We start from the raw sequence: 19,691 nt of genomic DNA on the forward strand, positions 1-19,691 counted from the left end.
CTCAGGCAGAGATGCAGTTTCGAGGCCAACCACAGTAATATAATTGACATATTGTTGCTGAAGTGATGATTGATTGTAACCTTAATTGGAGGATGGCCGGATAGCTTAAATTGCACCCTGCACCTGGCTTTCCATTTTGCGTGCTGCTATGCAAAGTGGAAATTTATGCATGGGGTTTGTGCCAACCCAATCACAACCCAACCCAATTACAATGGACCAAATAATCTAGGGTCCTAGGGTCCCAAAGTAAGTAGAGCCAATGGGACGTCGCACTTTTGGTGATGTCCACACTAGTCATTTTGAAGGAAGGGCTTAGTCGCCCACCTGACAGTGTTTTACCCAATCCCTCACTCTGTTACCATATACAGATATAGCACCTACATTAAAGTTACCTTTTCCTAGCCAATAGAAATGCTTATTAACTTTTGAGTGTTGCACGTCACTTATGATGAATTTTCAGTATAAACGATGTGTTTTGTATGAAGTTCAGTTGAAGCGAGACAGACTATCGCATCACTTCTGATTGCCATTACTCCCTGTTTTTTGTACTTGTCATTAAACAGACTCCCTTTGCCAAACCATTGAGTTGTCCTTATTGATTGGTGTTGGAGTAATAAATCGGCACCCCCATCCATCTCAATGTGCAGCTATATCATCTTAAAGTACTTTTGGAGAAAACCCCGACTCTGTGGGCCAGCCAGTGGTCTCCTCAGTACACGATTTTTCTAGAAGGCGAGGCATTCCAACGAATCAAAATAGTCAAAGTGCTTTCACCACTTGATAGACTGGAACAAAAGGCATTCTGCCCAGACAGCACACATTGAATCTTCTAGTTCTCTGCATGGCCAATCCTGATAGTATTTCATTTTCAGCCTCAGAAAGACTATAATTCTTTTGAATTTGAGATGGTGAAGGTGATGGGGTGGGGACAAAGCTTAATTCCACACCACATGCAGAAAAGCTGAGGGACCCAATCTGCCATACCCATCTGCGGAACCTGTGGGCAATATAGCGATTCGATTGAATATGCAGTTACCTTGCCACATAAGCCAGAGGCTTGACTGTCATTTAGGTTGAGTTCAACTAAATGGGCAGTCGAGGCCAGAGAGTATTTGGCACCGAAATCCACATCTCTCCCTTTCGCCTCCCACACTAACTCTTACCTTGATGTATATCAAGGCAGTAGCCCTGAAAATGAGTGGTCTAGACATGAGCAGAGGCGGGGCTGGTGGGGCAAAGAAGGTGGTTGCCCTCCTCCCCCAGGCCCATGCTCCTGGTCCAAAGGCGCACCCGCCAACCATTTTGCCAGGCTTTAGGAGGTGAGCGAAATGGGACCAATATCGGGCGTTATGGAGAAAGGTGGGCCAGGGCACAGGAGGATCCCATCCGCCCACTTCTATCAGAGGGTAGACCCCCCCCCCCTCCGTCCCCCTTGGGGATTTTGAGGCCCAGAGAAATTAATGCCATGCCTCTATTAATGGGTTACACTCTAGTGCTGGTTGTTGCGTTCTGTGGCAAGACACTTACTGTTAGACCACATGGACACATGATTGAAGCACCTGTGCATTGTCTAAATGACCTTTTGCTGTGCAGAAAACATTCCACTCTAGATTATTAGATATAAAGTGTATCTCTTGTTTCCTTTGCTAGCAAAATATGGGGAAAGCTCTTTTCTCAGGTTAGTTCTAGGATGTAAATTATTCATTTTGTGAAAGGCAACTGCTCATTTGTCCTGTGCACTTTATTTCATTAGTGCAGACTAATTATATATCACTTCAAGATGTGCTCTATTTCGGCAACCTCACTTGCCATTGGCTACGTTAATGAGCCCCCCCCCAGCCCCCACTATCTTTTTAAGACGTATACCCTAAAGAGGTTTAAGGAATTGCTAGAGAGATATAGGCTGCTGGGGCAAGGGGGTGGGGGAGGATTGGTTAGACTGCCTGGGGCTAAGAAGGCGGGGGAGAGTGAGACTAGGACTGAATGGAAGAAAGAAACAAGTAGCAAAAAGAGTGCCAGTGCTGACTTCTCAGCTTAATGAATGTGATTTGCTTTTACCATACTGGCCTGCATAGATTGTGGCCACATCCTCAAGGAAGTAATTTACAGTGACCATTACTGGCATAGGTAGGTTATGGCCACAGCATCATGAAAATGTTCTAAAAATGCTATTGATGACATGGCATCTACTGATTTTGTATTTTTCCATGTGTTACCCTAGAGAATCAATTGCACATTATGTGACTTTGAACCCATTTATAAAAACAAAAGGCTGTGAAGTGCTCCATTCCAACATATTATAGAAACTATTTTCTTGGGCAAAATTTGCTATAAAGTGACCCACATGATTTTTGGCTACGTCGCATAGCTCAGTTGCTTGAGTTAATTTGTGGGGGTGGGGGGGAAATTGGGTGCCCCCTTGTAAATATTCTCCAGCAGTGACTGACGGAAAATCCTTTACAATCCTGATGCCCTCCCAGCAGATGCACTACGCACTCTCCCCAAATGCCTCAAAGGCTGCTTCAGCCACTGAACATTAACCCAATTTGGGGATAACGTTGTAAATAAGCAGCACAAGCACATGTCTGAGTTGCCTGTGCTTAGGGGGCTCCAAGCCATTTGCCCCCAATGCCAAAATACTTCGGGCTGGCATGTTGATGGCACAGAGATTATGCTCCAAACAGCATGTCAGTGTAGTGAAATGCAGCTGAGAAGATGGCAAGAGAGGGCATTCAGCGCTCGGGCGCCTCCTCGGCACAGTGCCCAGGCGTGCCTACAGGCAACCCTTGCCTATCTGGATGAAGAAAGAGACTAAGTTAGGAGTGTGTCGGCGGCTGTGTGAATGAATGCTTCTGCGGGGATGGGTTAAGTATAGGGGTTATCTGGACAGCGGGCAGATGTAGTTTATTGTGGAGTGAGCAGAGTCACCACGGAACGTCTCACGAGGAAAGCAAATAGGCTACATTTTACACAGGTCAGAAGCTTTGATTGAAAACATTCAGTTCCAAAACTCTTGCTTCACTCTGGATTCCATCAAATCACGTGATGATAAAAGGTGACTTTTGATTGTAGTTGACAAGTTTTGCAAACAACCAAAGCATGCGAAATAAGCCCGCATTACCTGCGGTGCAAAGGTCTTAGCACAGCCTTTGTCTGCTCTTGTTCTGCATACGAGCAACGCAGAGGGCCGGGTGGCGACGTACTGTTTACTGGGCCAACCTTCTAATCACCCAAGCTGCTTTGCTAATCAAATCACATGCTTTTAAAACCGCACAGGCACATTTGAACTCTGTAAAGTGTGAGTACCGGTGTCTACTTCCACTATCGTGACATTGTAAACATTGGCAGAAATTAACTACCCAGAATTCCCCGAAGTTAAGATACAATCATGCTTAGTATATGCAACGTTCAGGAGCAAAATGGATGCATTGACTGTACTCCAATACATGTTGAGGGTGGGGGCTGGGAGGCAGTGTCAAAGGTCAGAGTAGCAACTCTGATGCGTGACTATTGGTGAATAGAGGCCACAGTTACGCACATAGAGGAGTGGATCAGTTAAGTGGGGGCACAGCAGGTAGAAATCCGTTGGAGTAAGAAAATGAACAAAGGAAGCCTAGCAAAATGCGTGAATGACGTCATGTGGCAGCGGACACGCTGCTCTTTAACAAAGAAAGCAGGGTGGATCTGGAGCATGCCATCTTGGCTTTCTCCTGGCGTGCAGCGTGGAAAGTGGTAGAAATCGGTGTCTAGAAATGTCTACTCTTTCAGTGGGAGCTATATATAATTTCCAATTAACTCGCCAACTTACTTGGTCAATGGAAGAGCTTTCCACGCGCATGAATTGACCACTTTCTCCAGCACAGGACTGAATATATAAAGATTGAGGGGAGGTGATTTGGCTGGGATGTCACACGAGCGATGGGGAGAGATGTGCAATTCGGGGGTGGCCTCGAGAGGGTTGGAAGATTGAGTGCCTGGATACACTCGCACCATGGTTTCTAAACGTTTTAACCACTTTTAAGTTGGCTTTAAACTTTGTTATGGTAAGTTTCGCAGACAGAGCCATTTATATTAGGAAATCTATCTCAAAACATTAACAAAAGTATACTGGGTTAATCTATAACATGAGGGTCTGTGGCCACGAGGACCAGGGTATACAAATTGCACAATAAAAAGCGGTTGCTACGGAGTGCAAGTGCAATTGGCTAATTTCAAAGAAATTACGATAATTGCCTTCAAATGATGGGGCGCTAAAGAGAAGTGAGCCCCCTGGGCTGTTAAAATGCACATGATGAAATGAATAGGCTAGAGCAAGCTAATGAATGGGTTCTTGCCGCCGGGATGAATGAGCTTGTTCACAGAAGTGCCAAATAATTGTAATACCAAGTCATTGACCTTGATCATAGAGCTAGAGGGATTGCATCATGTTTAAAGGAGCCATGCACTTTTTTACAGAAATATAATATTTTATTCCTCGCACTTCGGGCCTGATTCACAGAAGCGTTTTATAATAGCGCAATCCTTTTGGAAAACGCTCCATGAATCAGGCCCTCGGTGTTTCATTTTTTTTAACCTATTTTAGAGTGGAAAACAATCTCATTATTTGATTGTCGTCATCCTTGTTCACCTTTTTCTTTCTTCCACTTTGTGAGCAGACTTCAAGGGATTCACCCATATTCACCAGATCCGGGGGTCGCTGAACACCAGCAGAGCCCAGCTGCTTTGCTGAAACCCCCACAGCCCCACGAGCAAATGAAATGGCAAATCGCTGCAGTGTCTATTGTTGGCTTCACCGAGCTAAGCGGCGGGTTGCAGAGGTGGGCTGAGAGGCAGGTCAAAGGGGAGTGGCAGTGGGGCAGTGTAGCGTGTCCAAGGGCGACATGCGGTTTCAAAGCCGGCAGGAGAAGAAGCAGCAGCCAGGGATATGCCGGAGACGGAGGAAGGGTGCAGGGTAGAGCGAGGTGATGGTTCATGGGCCTTGACTTTAGGTATGGGCATGTTGGGCAGATCACCCATAAGGTGTTGCTAAAGGAGGAGCTGGCCAGGAGAACTGATAATTACGGGTAGCAGAGTTGGGGGTGTGCGGTGGTGGAGGAATGGGGTTTGGTGGCCAGAGGCCCCCATTAAGGCAGAACATGGTAAGGAACAATGTGGTGTTGAGGGATTGCGGCAAATGGGTAAAACTGATTAGGTGAAGGGGCCGCAGTAGGGGAGTCGCTGGGCGGGACTTGGTGAATGAAATTTGGCGGGAATAGGAAATGAAGAAACGCCCTTTGGAGGACTCGCTAGACATTTGTTTCACTTTTTTTTTTGGGCAACATTAAACCCTTTTTTTAACGATATTTGAACCTGCATACTTTATATTTGATACTGTGCAAAATCCCCACCGTAGGATTCTAAGAGTGGCGGGGCTTGTGGAGTGGCGTGCAGTGCCCGGTGCCCCGCCAGCGGTTTCCAGACCTTGGTCTGTTGGCACTGAGACAATGAGTGTGGAGAGGATAAGAGAATGTGCAAGAGGTAAGGGGGAGAGAGAAGGAAGAAGGGGAAATGCCACCTTCCCTGCAATGCATTCTAAGAGCCTGATTAACAGCACGTTTTCCCATGGGATTGCACCATTATACAACGCTTCTGTGAATCCGGTTTGAAAGTTATAAGCGAAAAACATAATTGTATTTTAGGAGCATTATGAATTCACCTGCACACTTTTCGTCATTTATTTCTGGCATCGAATATCATGGAGCTCCCATTACTAAGTGATTATTACCTCAATTATTTTTCTTGTGCTCTGAAGCTTTAATTCTTAGAATTCATTATTACTAACAGTCAACAGGTCCTCTTCACAAATCGGTGTATATTTGAGCGAGTTTAGTGGGCTGGATCACTGTTGGAGAATTGCACAGCCACCGAATGGTCCTGGTAGCCCAGGGCAGCGGCTGCCAGCCCTGTGTCCCACCTGGAGGCTCTGTGCCTGGTCTTTCATGCCCTTTACTGCCTGTGTTTTATGAGCTGAACCGCACACTCTTAGCAGTGGTGTTGCTGAGGCAGCATTAGCAAAGCACACAGATGCTACACCCTGAGTCACAAGGACGCTGGTTATGCTTGCACTGTATTTGATTAGCAAAGCAGCGCATCCAACTGCACACGCTGTATGCATAGCAAACCATAGCATGCTGGCAACAGAACATGCTGGCTAGCCGTCAGGACATGCAACACCCCCACGCTATCATCCAGATAGTAGTAACTCATGAGTAGGCTTGCAGTCTATTTCAATTGGATTTGCTTTTTATATACCCCTATATCCGAGATTCTTTAAATCCTGTAATGATTTCTGTTATGAATCATGCCAAAATTAAGGTAATTGTTGGGATTTTGATGCAAATATGCGTTGAGTGCAGTGGTGTTACTCATAGCATAACAAGAGGTGATGGCTGGAAGGTTTAGAATTAATCTTAGCCTCGGCACAGCTCTAGCCACACTCCAGACCATCGTTCTTCACCTACCAAGCAAACCCAGAAAGGGGAAAGGCCCTATGCAACTTGGGCTTGGTCCCACCCCAAAAGGGCAGTCCAGCTCCATCTGCTTGGTCATCCCTTCTGCGAGTCCACAAGCATCCCCAAACATGTTTCGGCATTATTGGGTGTCATCAGGAGTAGCTTGGATCTCTAGGCCCAGCAGCATGGGACCCATGTCTGGGCATACCCGTTCCACTCGGGGTGACTAAAGCAAAACAAGAGAGTTGATGGCTGGTTAAGAATGAATATTAACCTGGCATTGCTCTGGGCAACCCTCCAGATGGGCTAAAAAACAGTGGTGTGGGGGCTGGCCCAGAGAAGTGCCAGTGGTTCAGATTAATTCAAAACCTTCCACACATCACATTTTTCAGTTACAGTTTTTTTCCAGTCTCAGTATTTTTTGTTATGTCTTGTTACTCGTAAACAGGCACATGGGGAGGGCTCCTGTTAGCCTCATGCAGGCAGAGTACCCCATTTGATCTTGACCATTTTGGTGTCTCCTATACAAACTATGCAGATGACACCCAAATACTCATCCCCATCAGCGGTGACCACAAAGCGGACACCAAAGCACTCAATGACCTTTACTTGGCTATTCAGGCTTGGATGGTGCAACATGGCCTCCGTCTTAATGACGATAAGACAGATACTCCTCCTTGGATCAAAACACTGACTCAGTAAGCTGGATGCTAGCTTTGACACCTTCACCATTGACGGTAACCCTATCAAGGTCTCGAAAGATGTAAAAACTCTAAGCATTTACTCAGGGGCATTGCTAGGGGTGGGGCTAAGGGGGCTATAGCCCCTGATCTTTTGGTTGTAGCCCTGGATACAATCTCAGGAGCTACAGCCAAAAGACTAGCTAGCCCCCAGTCCCAACAGTTCCGACATCAGCTTAGCCCCGGGTCTTTTCCAGACCTAGCAACTCCCCTGCATTTACTTAGACCCCACCTTAGCCAGGCAAATCAATGCATTAACCTCCTCTACAGCCTACACTTGCAAACTCATCACTGCATGCAGACCTTATCTAACCACCAGTAATTGCACCACCATAGCCAGAGCTCTGGTCATGTCGAAAATTGACTATTGCAATGCACTTTACCTAGGAACCAGCAAACAGAATACCAATAAGATACAAGTTCTACAAAACCCCATTAGGGCTGCTATGAATATCCCCAGAGCCCTACAAATTCTGGAAACTAGACTTAGTCTCAACTGGCTATCTGTCGACCAAAGAATTGCCCTCAAAACACTGTCTCTACGCATAAATGCCTCGCAAACCTCACACCAAGCTACCTGTGTAACCTATTTGTATGCAACACCTCTAACCGACCCACTAGAGCTGCTCAAGCTCAATGTCTAAAGATTTAAACTGCAGAAGGATGGGGCAGCAGCTTCCCTGTTCTTGCCGCTAAACTGTGGAATACATTACCAATCTCACTCAGAACTGAACACTCCTTCCACTCATTCAGAAGCAAAGCCAAAACCTGACTTGTAGCGCAAGAATACTAGCTCTTCCACTTCCTCCGCCTCTGCCTGATCGATGTGGAATTGCCAGCTTCTAACATCTATGCATGATTATTGCATAACTGATTGACCAATTGCCTTGTGTAAGTACCTACCTAAAATCCTATGTAGCATACAATCACGCACAATGTATATATGTTACCATTTAATGTAATCTCCATTTGCTATTATGTAATTTTATATATGCTATCTTGCTATGTAAATTTGTAACACTGTGAACTCAAGAAATGCGCCCAGATGAAGGGCCAGGTGCGCTTTACAAATAAAGAAAACACAAATACAAATTTGGATCCTTACTCTTGGGCACTGTCAGGTATACTACGGGTACCAAGAGCATGCCATGTCAAGTAATCAAAATGATGTTGGAATAGCACGAACTATTTTAGAAACAGCTGGTGATTGTCCCTGAAGTCTGACATGTGATGCTTATGTTCCATTTCAGTCGATTGAAGGATCAATGATCACGCTCAGCCGCGGCGAATGGATGGGCCTTCCAGACCTACCCTTCAAAGACTGGGTCAGAAGAAAGAGGCGGTGAGTTCTCCATATAGATTTGTCATCATTCTGACCCTCAACATGCAATGCCGGGTGTGAGTTGAGTTTTCTGGCTTCTATAATTGACACATTCTTTACTTGGCACACTTAAAACATTTTAGAGGGATTTCGGCAAATGTGAAATGAAGAGCAATAGGCCTGCATTCACAAAGAGAGCCAACGCTGTAGTTGGGGTACAACAGCCCATACATCCACATCCACACTGGATAACAATTTCTCACACTATATGCCTAGCAAACACATTTTCTGTTGGTCTATGGACACTCAGAAGCATGCCCATTTGTGGTTTTGAATCACACCAGCAGCATTAGGGGGTGTGACACCCAAGCTTCATGCCACTGCAAAAGAAAAGGATGATGGTTGGAAGGTTTTTCATTGCTCAAAAAGCACTAGCATTGCTCTGGGCATCACGCAGAACGTCATTGTCATTCCATTAAGAGCGGGAAAGACACATATTCAAATCAGACCTTGACCCACTCCATAAGGGGCAGTCTAGGCTGAAGTGCTAGTTCACCTGCCTTCAGCACGAAAGCACAAGCACCCCCGGACATGTTTCAGCCTCATTCTGTGTCATCAGTGAATTGTAGCTTTGCTCTCTAGGGAGGGCAAGCTCAGGACCTCCCTCTGGGCACAGCCGTGCCACTCGAGGGTGACTAATTCAAGAAGTTTAGCACAACAAAGAGCCAGTTTGCGTGGCTTGTGTATAGTGTGCATTACAAATAACTAATACATACATAAACACCAGGTGGCTTATGCTACTGAGCTGTATTTGAAGGTTTGAATAACCTGCAGCCTTGTAGAATGCACCCTTGTAACACGTGTCTATTGCACACAATCGAAGCATGTGGCCACACTGGAGGTAATGGGGTGTCCTTGAAAAGAGGTATTGTAGACACATTTTAAGCTGGGTTGGTTAATAAGTATTTTATTGAGGATGGATGTTGTGGGAGGTATCGATGAGTAATTGGGGTATTGAGATCAGGCATTGAATAGCAGTAGGGGGGAAGGGGAATTAGGTTGGGGCATTCAGGTGAAGTATTATGTAATATATTTTGCTGGATACTCGGATGATATATTGAGGTGCACTTGCAGAAGATACACGAGTGGCACTTGAGGTCGTTATAAAGCATACTTCGGGAGGTGCGAAGATTATGATCTGAGGGGATAAGGAGGATGATTGGAAAAAGAGCGAAGGGGTAATGGCGTGGAAGTGAGATGCACCAATGGATAGTATTTTAGTCACTTTGGGAATTACGCGGATGTGGTGTTATTGATGAGCCTGCACCGTGAGAGGCTCTTCAGTATCTAGGTGAAGGACATTGAGAGGCGTGGAATGGCGGAAGTATTTAGGTTTTGGGGTGGAGGTGCCTTATGAAGGGTCTTGGTTATTAATAGCAAGCAAAGCATTGAGGGGGCGTGCTTGAACAGTGCTTAATTTGTAAGTGCGAGGACCCATAATTTGTCCGACGTGGCCTACTGGTGCCGTGCTCATGATGCCTCCGCTCCAAATGTTTAAAAGCGTTTTGTTTTGGCATACAATTTTCTGAATATGACAACATTTAAAAAAAAAACTCTACATGCCATGTAGAGAGTAGGAACATTATACAAAATGGCATAGCTGGATAGCTTAGCAAAACGGGATACTTGCTAGACAACTCAAGTGTGCTTGTTTGAAAATAACAGGTATTTGCTATTAAGGAAGTGACATCAGTTACTCCGGAAATGTATCCGAGTTCAGCTGTGAAATCCATTGTGGTCTCAGCTGTTTGTACAAGTGGGTAATTAATGAGCTTCAAAAAAAAATGTAAGAAAACGGTGCATTGCAAAAGCATATTTTTTACCATTTGCCTGAGGAACTATATGTTGCTTCTTAAATGATCTAATACGTTCATCTGTGGTACAGTCATCAACAGTAACATTATTCCATTGGTGCAGAATCAGAAGCATGCATTGCTCAGCCTTCAGAAAATGATTAATTTAGTGTATTCATGTGCCGAGGACTTCAACCTACCCAGAAATAGACTCTTTGGAGCTACATGAGAAACTATTCCCATCAGGTCAAATGATGACACGCCACACAACACTGTTCATCATAACTTATTTTGCCGTACAAGTAATATCGCTCATGCATTTTGTGACCTGAGCAATCCCTCTGTGTATATGCCTATCAAATCCTATTTAGCAAGATGATATTTCAACCAAATGTCTTGTTCCGTGGAAGAAGGATATACTACTATTCAAGTGGCTGTCCCTACATAATGTCTCTCCATTGGCAATGGGGCCACAGCGGGTGCTCGAATCGCATGTTAGGAGAAAACTGCAGGGCTGTGGTTTCAGTCCACAAGTAAAACAGCCGTGGAATTACCATACATTGCTTCGGGGTGATTAATATACAGATTCAACAAGAAAATGTACAAACCTTTTCAAGAATGTGACCGTGTTATTAATGTGCTAGAGGAAGGTTTGGGCACTCCAGGCCTCTGGCTTCCAAGCACAGGCTGAGGATAGCCTAAAAATCCACGAAAACCCCAGCTTCATTAACCCAGCAGCGAAGACTCACTCAACTGCTGGTCACAAGAACAGCCACATAACATATTTCAGAATCCCTTCGCAAAATCCTTAGCAAAAGGAAGAGGCACTGGCCATGTACAAGAACACACAGTCCATCCACAATGACCAGTTCACCCCACCCCCCGCACAAACCTTTAACTATCAGTGCAGCAGGACATTTGGGGATATAGCTGTATACATATACAATATCTCATATAAAAGAGTAGGTACACAATTATTAGCCATGTGTCCATTAATGCCCTGAGTTTCATCACCTCTTTTTGCAGTTCATCTGCTTAAATGATACATATGGTCTGTGGTCTGGCCACTGTTATTTGAGGTCAAGTGAGCAAATCTGATTTCCCCAAAAGACTGTCAATCACATGTCATGCTCCCAGGGCCTGCACTGCATTTCCATTTCCAGACGCTATTCATGCCGTACCAACCTCCTAGTCTTGTGTCCGAGACCACTCCATGTTGCCAGAGCACCCCAGGACACCTAAGGGCTGTAGGTGCGAAATGATGGAAAGCAGAAGAGCGTGGGTGGGACCGGGAACGCTGCACTGCACAGGCAGTTTGTTGTCCCTGAGTGGCAAGCACTGTGTTTGTCTTGGCCTCGTCTGTTGCTGTTCAGATGCTGGGGAATCGGTCATAGGAATACACTGGGGCAAATGTTTTTAGAAAGTTGGTAGGGGGTCGGTGGGGAATGGTGATCAGCTAAATGTTGTGGTGTATTAACCAAGAGTACCCTATCCTCCACCACCATGCTAGAACCATATCTCCTCGGCCCCATCACCACTACTACTACTCAAAGCACCTTTGTGCATAGCTAAAAACCACAGCTCCCACCAGCACAATCATCCGACACCATCCCGCATCACACCACCCAGCGCTATACACCTTTGACCACTGTCACTCATGCATTGTACTCTGCCAACATCACCACAGAGCAGTGTGTCACCACATATTTTACACCACCAGTCACCAAAACAATTTGGCCCACACCACACCAATCATCTACCTCTCCTCTCATAACCTGGGTAAAGAAATACCTCTTGTAACTGCGCCACCACATACCCACTCCTGAGTTTCCATTTAACCAACTAATTGGTATCAAGCATCTAAGCACAGTTTTCAGTTTAAAATAACCAATACTAGAACCCCATTAACACATTATTTTGTTTTAAAAAGCAAAGTAGTATGAAGTCATCTTGTCACTATACTCTCCACAAACACCACCGCCATCATCCTCATGACAGGAGACCACGTGTGAATTAAGACCAGTCTGTTGATGGGAGGCACCAGAGACCTGAGGTATTTTAGTATTTACTGTGTTGTCCTTGCCTTAGCCCCAGATGCCTGCTGTTACATGTTGTTCCTTGTAGTGTGGTGAGGAGTTACATTAATCCTTGTTGCAGTGCTGCTCATCCTTTGCTGCATTGTGGTCAGATGCAGTTCAAGAGAGAAAAGGTGACCCTTAATTCGCCCTGTTGCATGCCCTCGCAAGAGAGGCTGCCAAACCCCACCCACAAAGTAGCAGCAGCCTCTGTTTCCAGTGAAAGACGTTCAAAGGCCTATCCACAGACTTTCTCAGGGGAGAGAATGCAAGCGGGGATCACGGGAGTGAAAATGAGTGCACTCTGGAAACGTATTCAGGCTGGTAAGGTTGGGGGCTATCACTCACTGACAGACCCACAATTGCTCTGTGGCCTAAGGAGAGAAAAAGTGAGAGACTCGCTACTTCTGAATAAAACAACTGTGACCAAAAAACACTTCAATTAGGAATGGTGATGGGAAGACAAACGCTCACACGTAATGAGGCAACATAAAGTGGAAAAGACTGAGATGTGAGACGGAGAATAGGAGGGAAGCGACAAAGATGAGTAAAAATAATTGTGGAACAGGAAAAACACACATTTCACCAAAGAAAAAGTTCAAAATTCTGTGTCTTTTTCTGAACACAGTGTGCTGAAAACATACTTTTCAGACTTTATTCTTGACTTGCATTGATAGCCGTCTCGCGATGCTACCACAAGAACAGTTCCATCAGTCTGCATCAGACGCCTACCTGGTCTATAGATGCGTGAAGCAGAGGGACATTCAGCCTCCCATAGGCCTAGGAAAAGATGAACGTGCATTTGTGTATGCTTCGTACAGATGCCTCTAATGCGTGCCAATTCAGGCTCCACCCACAGCCCGCCTCAGCCGCTGGCTCTTTGGAAGAGGCAGAAAGGATCAGTGTCAACCTGTGACAGCTTCAACTGCTGTAGCGCAGCATAGGCTCCTGTTTTTTCATACACTTCCATGGCTTTGTAAAGTGAACAGTGAGTCCCCCACCAGACTCTGCGAGGCTGCAACTGTGTTGGCGACCCCTGCTGGAAGTACCAGTGCTCAGCCCCACCTTCAAAAATGGCTTGCGCTGCAAACACCGGCACAAATTAAGATATACATTTTGTACAATGGACAATGCTTTGTGGTGGGGTAGTGGTGGAGGGTTTAAGGAGGAAGATGGTGTGTGGTATTTAGTAGGAGTGCTGGGGCATTAAGAAGGTGCACATGAGTAAATTGCTCCAGTGCCCGAGTAAGCAGTATTCATGTGAGGCTGAAGGAGCAGATTAATGGATGGTATGGTGGCAGCATAAGGGTGTGGCCCAGGGTAGGTATTGGGGAAGAGTGTTGTGCAATTAGGAGATCTTTGTGGAGCAGCACAATGGGTTTTGAAGAGTTGAAATGGGGAGAAGCAATGTGAGTGATACAAGGAGACCTGGTGGAAGTGGTTCACAAATAAATGTTTTTCCCTGACTTAACTAGTGAGTGCCCCCGTATTTGGCCTGTGCAACATTCAGGGCACGGTTACTTGTACAGTGAGGGCAAACTCTTTTGAGAAATGGCAAAATCACTTTACCCTTTCTTGAAAAGTCAGGGCACAGGCCTTTGAGAGTCAATCTAGAGCAAAGTGACTGCATGGGCAATGTCTTGTGAGAACACTTTCCAATGTGGGTTTCTAGAGCTAGTTTTAAGTGATATTATGGTGTAGCGTTTAAATAGGTTTTTGAGTGTTCTATTTATGTAGGCATTTTGCATGTTTGCATCCTGCTTCAGGAATAGTACTGGAGGTTTGCAACGACATTCAGAGTTACGGAGAGGAGTGCCTGTGGGCTTTAAGACTGCCAGCCACGAAAGAGTGATCATGGTTGGTGGAGATTGGGCAGGTGGTTGGCATGCCGATGTTGAGGACGAGTAGAGCCATTGAGGTTAGTGAGGAGAGGATAGTGTGCATTGAAGAAGTGCACATATCGGAATATTGGCAGTTACTTGAGGAAAGGGACTGGCTGTGATGATTGTGCTGGATGTGTACAGGAGGTAAGTAGCGCCTTGGCAATGGGAAACTTGACGAGACAGCCTTAAGAGGGAGTACGTAAAGGGTTTGAAAGGGCTTTGGATGCCTACCTGGGGGTAACGAGGACATAGAATGAGACGAGCAGAGGATTATTGGTGTAAGGGCATTGTATATTGTGGTTGCATATCTTTATATTTACATATTTATGCCTTTCCACCTGTACATTTACATCTATGCTTAAAAAGAAAAACACAGAAGACAAGCTTCGGGTTGCCCTGTACCTTATTATTTCTACTCCTTATCCATGTTTACATTGGGTTTCCTTGTTCCCTGAACAATAGGCACCATCAAGATATATGCAGTAAATGAAACTGCATAAATATGTATAGACATGTCATCTGTATCCCCCTTTCTCACACTATCTCTCGCTCACTCCCTAGTGCCCTCCTTGAAAAGTACTGAAAATAGAGATTTATAGAGAGACAGACTTTTAGAGAGCAAGGCAGACATTTGGAGAGGGATTTATGGAATGTTGGAGAGAATGTAGCATTTTTATATAAAGAATGATGTAAAAAGGCCACTAGGGAGACATTTAAAGAGACACCTGGAGAGGCTAAGGGCCTGATTCACAGTGCGTGTTCCTATGTGATTGTGTTGTCATGAAATGCTTCTGTGAATCAGGCCCTTGGAATGCTTTCCGAAAGATTAATCTATACACGTAAAGAGAGAGCTTCAGAGCGCAAGATTTAGGGTACTGGAGATAGACTAAGAGCTTTAGTAAAACATTTACAGAGTCATTTGCAGAATAAAACATTTAAAGCTGAGAGAGGTGGAATTAAACTTCTGAATAGAGTGAATACAGAATTGAGGTAAAACCTTCCAGCTGTTGAGGGCAAGGACACGAAAAAGAAGGGGGGAAATGAGCGCAGGAATGGGGCAGCCTTACTCTCTAGAAAAGGGGTAACAGTCAGACGCTGTTACCATGTGCAATGGTCCAACCATGGCAAAATAAAGGGATAATAGCTACAATTACTGGATGAGTGACATCAAATGCCTCTCCTACCACCTCTAGGTGGTCTTTGTAGCCTGCAGAAGCAACATAGCTTGGTAGTCTGAAGATATCACTCATGGCACTGCTTGCTTCCAGGAAAGCAGGAGCAGCCACTGTGCTCCTTGGGTGTCTACTGGCATAAAGGCTCTCTAGAGGTGCGCCTCCTCACTTTGGTAACTGTGATTAAAGTAGAGGACAGGTTTTAGACCGGAGTTCGTTTCAATGATGAGGACAAGTGGCATGCAAATAAAAGTACATTCATGGCGTGATCAAGGTCACTAGCCGGGTGTAGCTGCATTTGCTTCTGCCCTCCACTTAGTGTGCCACCCTGAATGGGAAAATAGTGATAATCGCAAGACCAACCATTGGATAATTGCAAGGCGAAGACGAAACATGTTTACACAGGCATGTAACTAGATCGCAAGTGGCTGATGAAATATGTTCTTGGGGCGGCAAACGTTTGGGTGCGTTCTGCTTTCAGTGCTGTGGGATACTCTATGGAAATGCTGTGTTGTGTTTGGGAATGTATTCAGCACTGGGGACTTTGACCCCCTAATGGCATCTAGATGCTAACAAAGGAGTCAATGTGATGGTAAATTAAATTTGGGAGGAATGCATGATATCAACAAAAGAGCCACGTCTTCGTGGCAGTCCTAAAGGTTTACAGGGAGGTACATGTCTGATGCTTTGGGGTAATGCATTCCAAGTGAGGGCGGAACTGAACCTGTATTCCCACCTGATACTTGTAGCGAAGCACATACCTTGCATAACTAGTACGTTCTGTTCTTGCGAAGGAGGAGCTTGCCTCTGGGGTAAAGGGGCCAATATTATTACGGTATTTAAATGCCACACGTTTTCCAGACCGGCGGCCAGTGCGCCTAAAGCCTCGGTCTCGCTTAGTGGGCCTCTAGAACAGGTGTAGCACTGCGTTCTGTATCGCTTGCATTTTTTCTTGCCTGCCATTTCAGGAGGCTCCCACAGATCAAATTCCTTAGAGTGCCTGCACATGGAACATTTGTAGCACACACGGATTCCTTTGACTATCCAAAAAGTAGGGTGTTATGTTAGAACCTTCTTCCCAGACCGGAGTCTGAAATGATGCCCGAGAACTAATTCAGAGTCCCATAATCCTGATCCAGGCGAGTTTTGCACTTAAGGTCAAATGTCACCTGTTAGTCAGCCCCGTTTCGGTCGAATTGTACAACTCTTTGCTTAGTGGCAAGTTGCTTTTTTTAAGGGAGGAGGGTTTTTGCCAACAATGGTGTCAAACAAAAGGACAACTTCAACTCGTTTGTTAGTTCACATTTGGATTATTTTTATACAACATTGGACTTCTAAATCTGAACCAATTCACCATCATTCAACCTTATTTTGTTTGACTGTTTTCAGGTTCTGGCTCTTATTTCTCCAGCTTTCGCTTCTTTTAGTGGGCTTTCTTTCACTGCCCGTCTTCAGATTTGCTGCCTCTATATTGTGTCCACGGCTCAGTTGCCTCCAGTCTCACTTTTCTTGCCCCTGCATCTCCTCCTCATCCGCTTCGCTCCTCATTTCTTTTTCTGCTGGCCCATCGTCCTCCCTGTGCCAGTCCCGCTTCCTCCCATTTCCCCATCTTGCTGCCACACTTTGCAATCACTCTTCCATTTCCCTCTTCGCTCCGCCTCCACTCTGGCTTTTTTCTGATGCTCCCTTAAAATTCCCCTTCTCGCTATTTCCAGTCCTAAGAATGAAGCATGTTTGCCTCTTTTTGCTCAAGTGTTTTATTGTTGCCGCTCTGTTTGTAATGTTGTACAGAGAAAAGTGGTAAGTACTTTATAAAATCAAATAAGTTAATAACATACATTGTAAATGATCTTTTGTACATTTTGTCTTTCAAACAGGCACTTAAGGAACGACAGAGCCACGGCAGGAGACATTGCGCAGTATTACCAGCATTACGTAAACAACAAAGGCTTGCAGGACAGCTTCATCTCGGGGAGCATGGTGACCTCTGTACAGAAAATCCACACAGGTGCCAACTTGAAATCCAACCATGAGGAGGACGGTGCACACATCAACTCTGATCCTCTGGAGGGACAATTGAAAAACGCATCTAGTGCCCAAGGGGGACTTTTTCAGGTCAATGGGTTACTGAAGACCCACAACGGGCGGCAGCAACCCTTCTCCATATACGCCGAGAACGTGGTCTTAGCAACAGGCATGTTTGACAGTCCCTCCCGACTCGGTGCCAAAGGAGAGGACCTTCCATTTATCTCGCATCAGATCTCTGCACTGGAAGACGCTGTCAAGAAGCGAGACATTTGCCCATGCTCCGACCCGGTCCTGATCATTGGTGCTGGCCTAACCGCGGCGGATGCTGTTCTGTTCGCGCACCACTGCAACATTCCTGTGATTCACGCCTTCCGGAGGAAAGTGAATGACCCGGGCCTGATATTCAATCAGCTGCCCCAGATGATGTACCCAGAATATCACAAAGTGCACCAGATGATGAAGGAACAATCCATCTTTGGCTCTGGACCATACGAAGGCTACGTCAGTCTTCCTGAGCATCGTGTTGTGTGCTTTGAGGATGACAAAAAGTGTGTTTTCGAGGACAAAAATGGGCATCAAATGGTGTACACTGTATCAATGGCATTGGTCCTCATTGGATCCAACCCAAATCTTTCCTTTTTGCCCAATAACGGAATCCACTTGGCAGTGGATAACGAGAAACCAGCCATTTCCAAAAGAAACCCCATTGACATTGACCAGTTCACCTACGAATGCACTCACGAAGAAGGACTTTATGCTGTGGGGCCGCTAGCCGGGGATTACTTTGTGCGCTTTGTCCAAGGTGGGGCTTTGGCAGCAGCCAGCTCTCTGTTAAGAAAGTCAATCAAGAAACCACCTTAACGAAGGCAAAACATGTACAATCCAGTGATATTTATTCTCTGTGTGAAAATGAGCGATCGTACAGTAACGCAGTGCAGTTCTCTAGGGTTCTCCTCTCCCACGATGCTGTGGGACCTTTCTACACCATGGTACTTTAGATCTCAATGTACTACACACTGCTACAGGGTTCTGAGAACCACCCATAATGTACAGTATGCTGGTGCACTCATACCCTGCATTACTCCGGGGACGCTCATGCCGTACACTACTCGTGGGCTTCCCCTGACCTAGTGTACTCAAGATCTTACATTGTGTAGACTACTACAGGGCTCGCTTAGTCTGTAGCACACTATGAAGTGTTAGGACGTCGACATGTTTGCATGATACAAACCAAAAACCTGAATGGTAATCCAGCTTTGGGGCTTCCATACCCCATAGCACATATCGGACAGTAGACCTGGCTCTCCTGTCCTGTTCTCCAGGGCTCCGCTGCAGAGGGCCGCAGTCGCGCTCCAAGATTCCACACACAGCATTTGTAGAGAAGCGCACAGGCAGGGCTGTGGCCAGAAGTCAGGGACATCCCAGATAAAAGTGCCTTATCGGGAATGCACTGGGAAGCTAGAGGTTTCCATCTTGAAATACTCTCTGCTCACCCTCTGCTGATTGGTGGAAGCGGAGCGCGTGCAAGAGCACATGTGGACATGGAGCAGTGATTGTATGATAGGAGACTGCCTGAGTTCCCATTGTGACAGCATGTCTAGCCAGAAAGAGGGGAGGGAGTAGACCAACTGTACTAGACCTGTTAGTGCTTCAAGTGAAATATTCTCTTAAATGGCACATTGGGGGAAAACACATCATAGACCCCCAAACACTGCAACCCCCAGTACTTCCTCCCAACACTGTACACTGTACACACATTCCTTCCAGTCTTTGGCTCCTTGAAGGAATGACCACAGGTCTCTCCACACTAGCGATGACCAGTGATTTGCACTATTTGCGAACTCACCTGTTTACTGCGCTCATCGCAGCATATTGCGAGCTACACACATGTGCAAGGGACCTTTACACATGGTGCTACCCCTGCTCATGACAATGGGAACCTGTCAAATCCGTACCTTGAAGTATCTTGGCAAAACTACATTTATTGTTTTTAAACTATATCTTGTAGAAGGTGAAACCAAGCTATCGGAAATGGAGTAAAAAGTGTAAAGCTTTGACAAGTTTATGGCCAAGAATACAGTGGGCAGAGTGTTGGGCCAATTGTGGTGTGCGATTGTCGGTCTTCTCC

The 19,691-nt window shown here is 45.7% G+C and overlaps 1 protein-coding gene across 3 annotated transcripts in view; it reads left to right on the plus strand.

The window, feature by feature from the left end:
* The window catches only part of OSGIN1 (oxidative stress induced growth inhibitor 1), an 889,419-nt gene extending 870,846 nt beyond the window's left edge, over nt 1-18,573 (plus strand). For all 3 annotated transcript variants that reach the window (XM_069604776.1, XM_069604775.1, XM_069604777.1), the window contains 2 exons: nt 8,482-8,573; nt 17,413-18,573. In XM_069604776.1, coding sequence (XP_069460877.1) covers nt 8,482-8,573; nt 17,413-18,424 — 1,104 coding nt within the window. In that variant the 3' untranslated portion in view covers nt 18,425-18,573. The remainder of the gene's footprint in view (nt 1-8,481; nt 8,574-17,412) is intronic.
* Nucleotides 18,574-19,691: the final 1,118 nt, after the last annotated feature.

This window comes from Ambystoma mexicanum, chromosome 1p (genome assembly GCF_040938575.1).
Source record: "Ambystoma mexicanum isolate Mex_15411 chromosome 1p, UKY_AmexF1_1, whole genome shotgun sequence".
Classification (NCBI taxonomy): Eukaryota; Metazoa; Chordata; class Amphibia; order Caudata; family Ambystomatidae; genus Ambystoma; species Ambystoma mexicanum.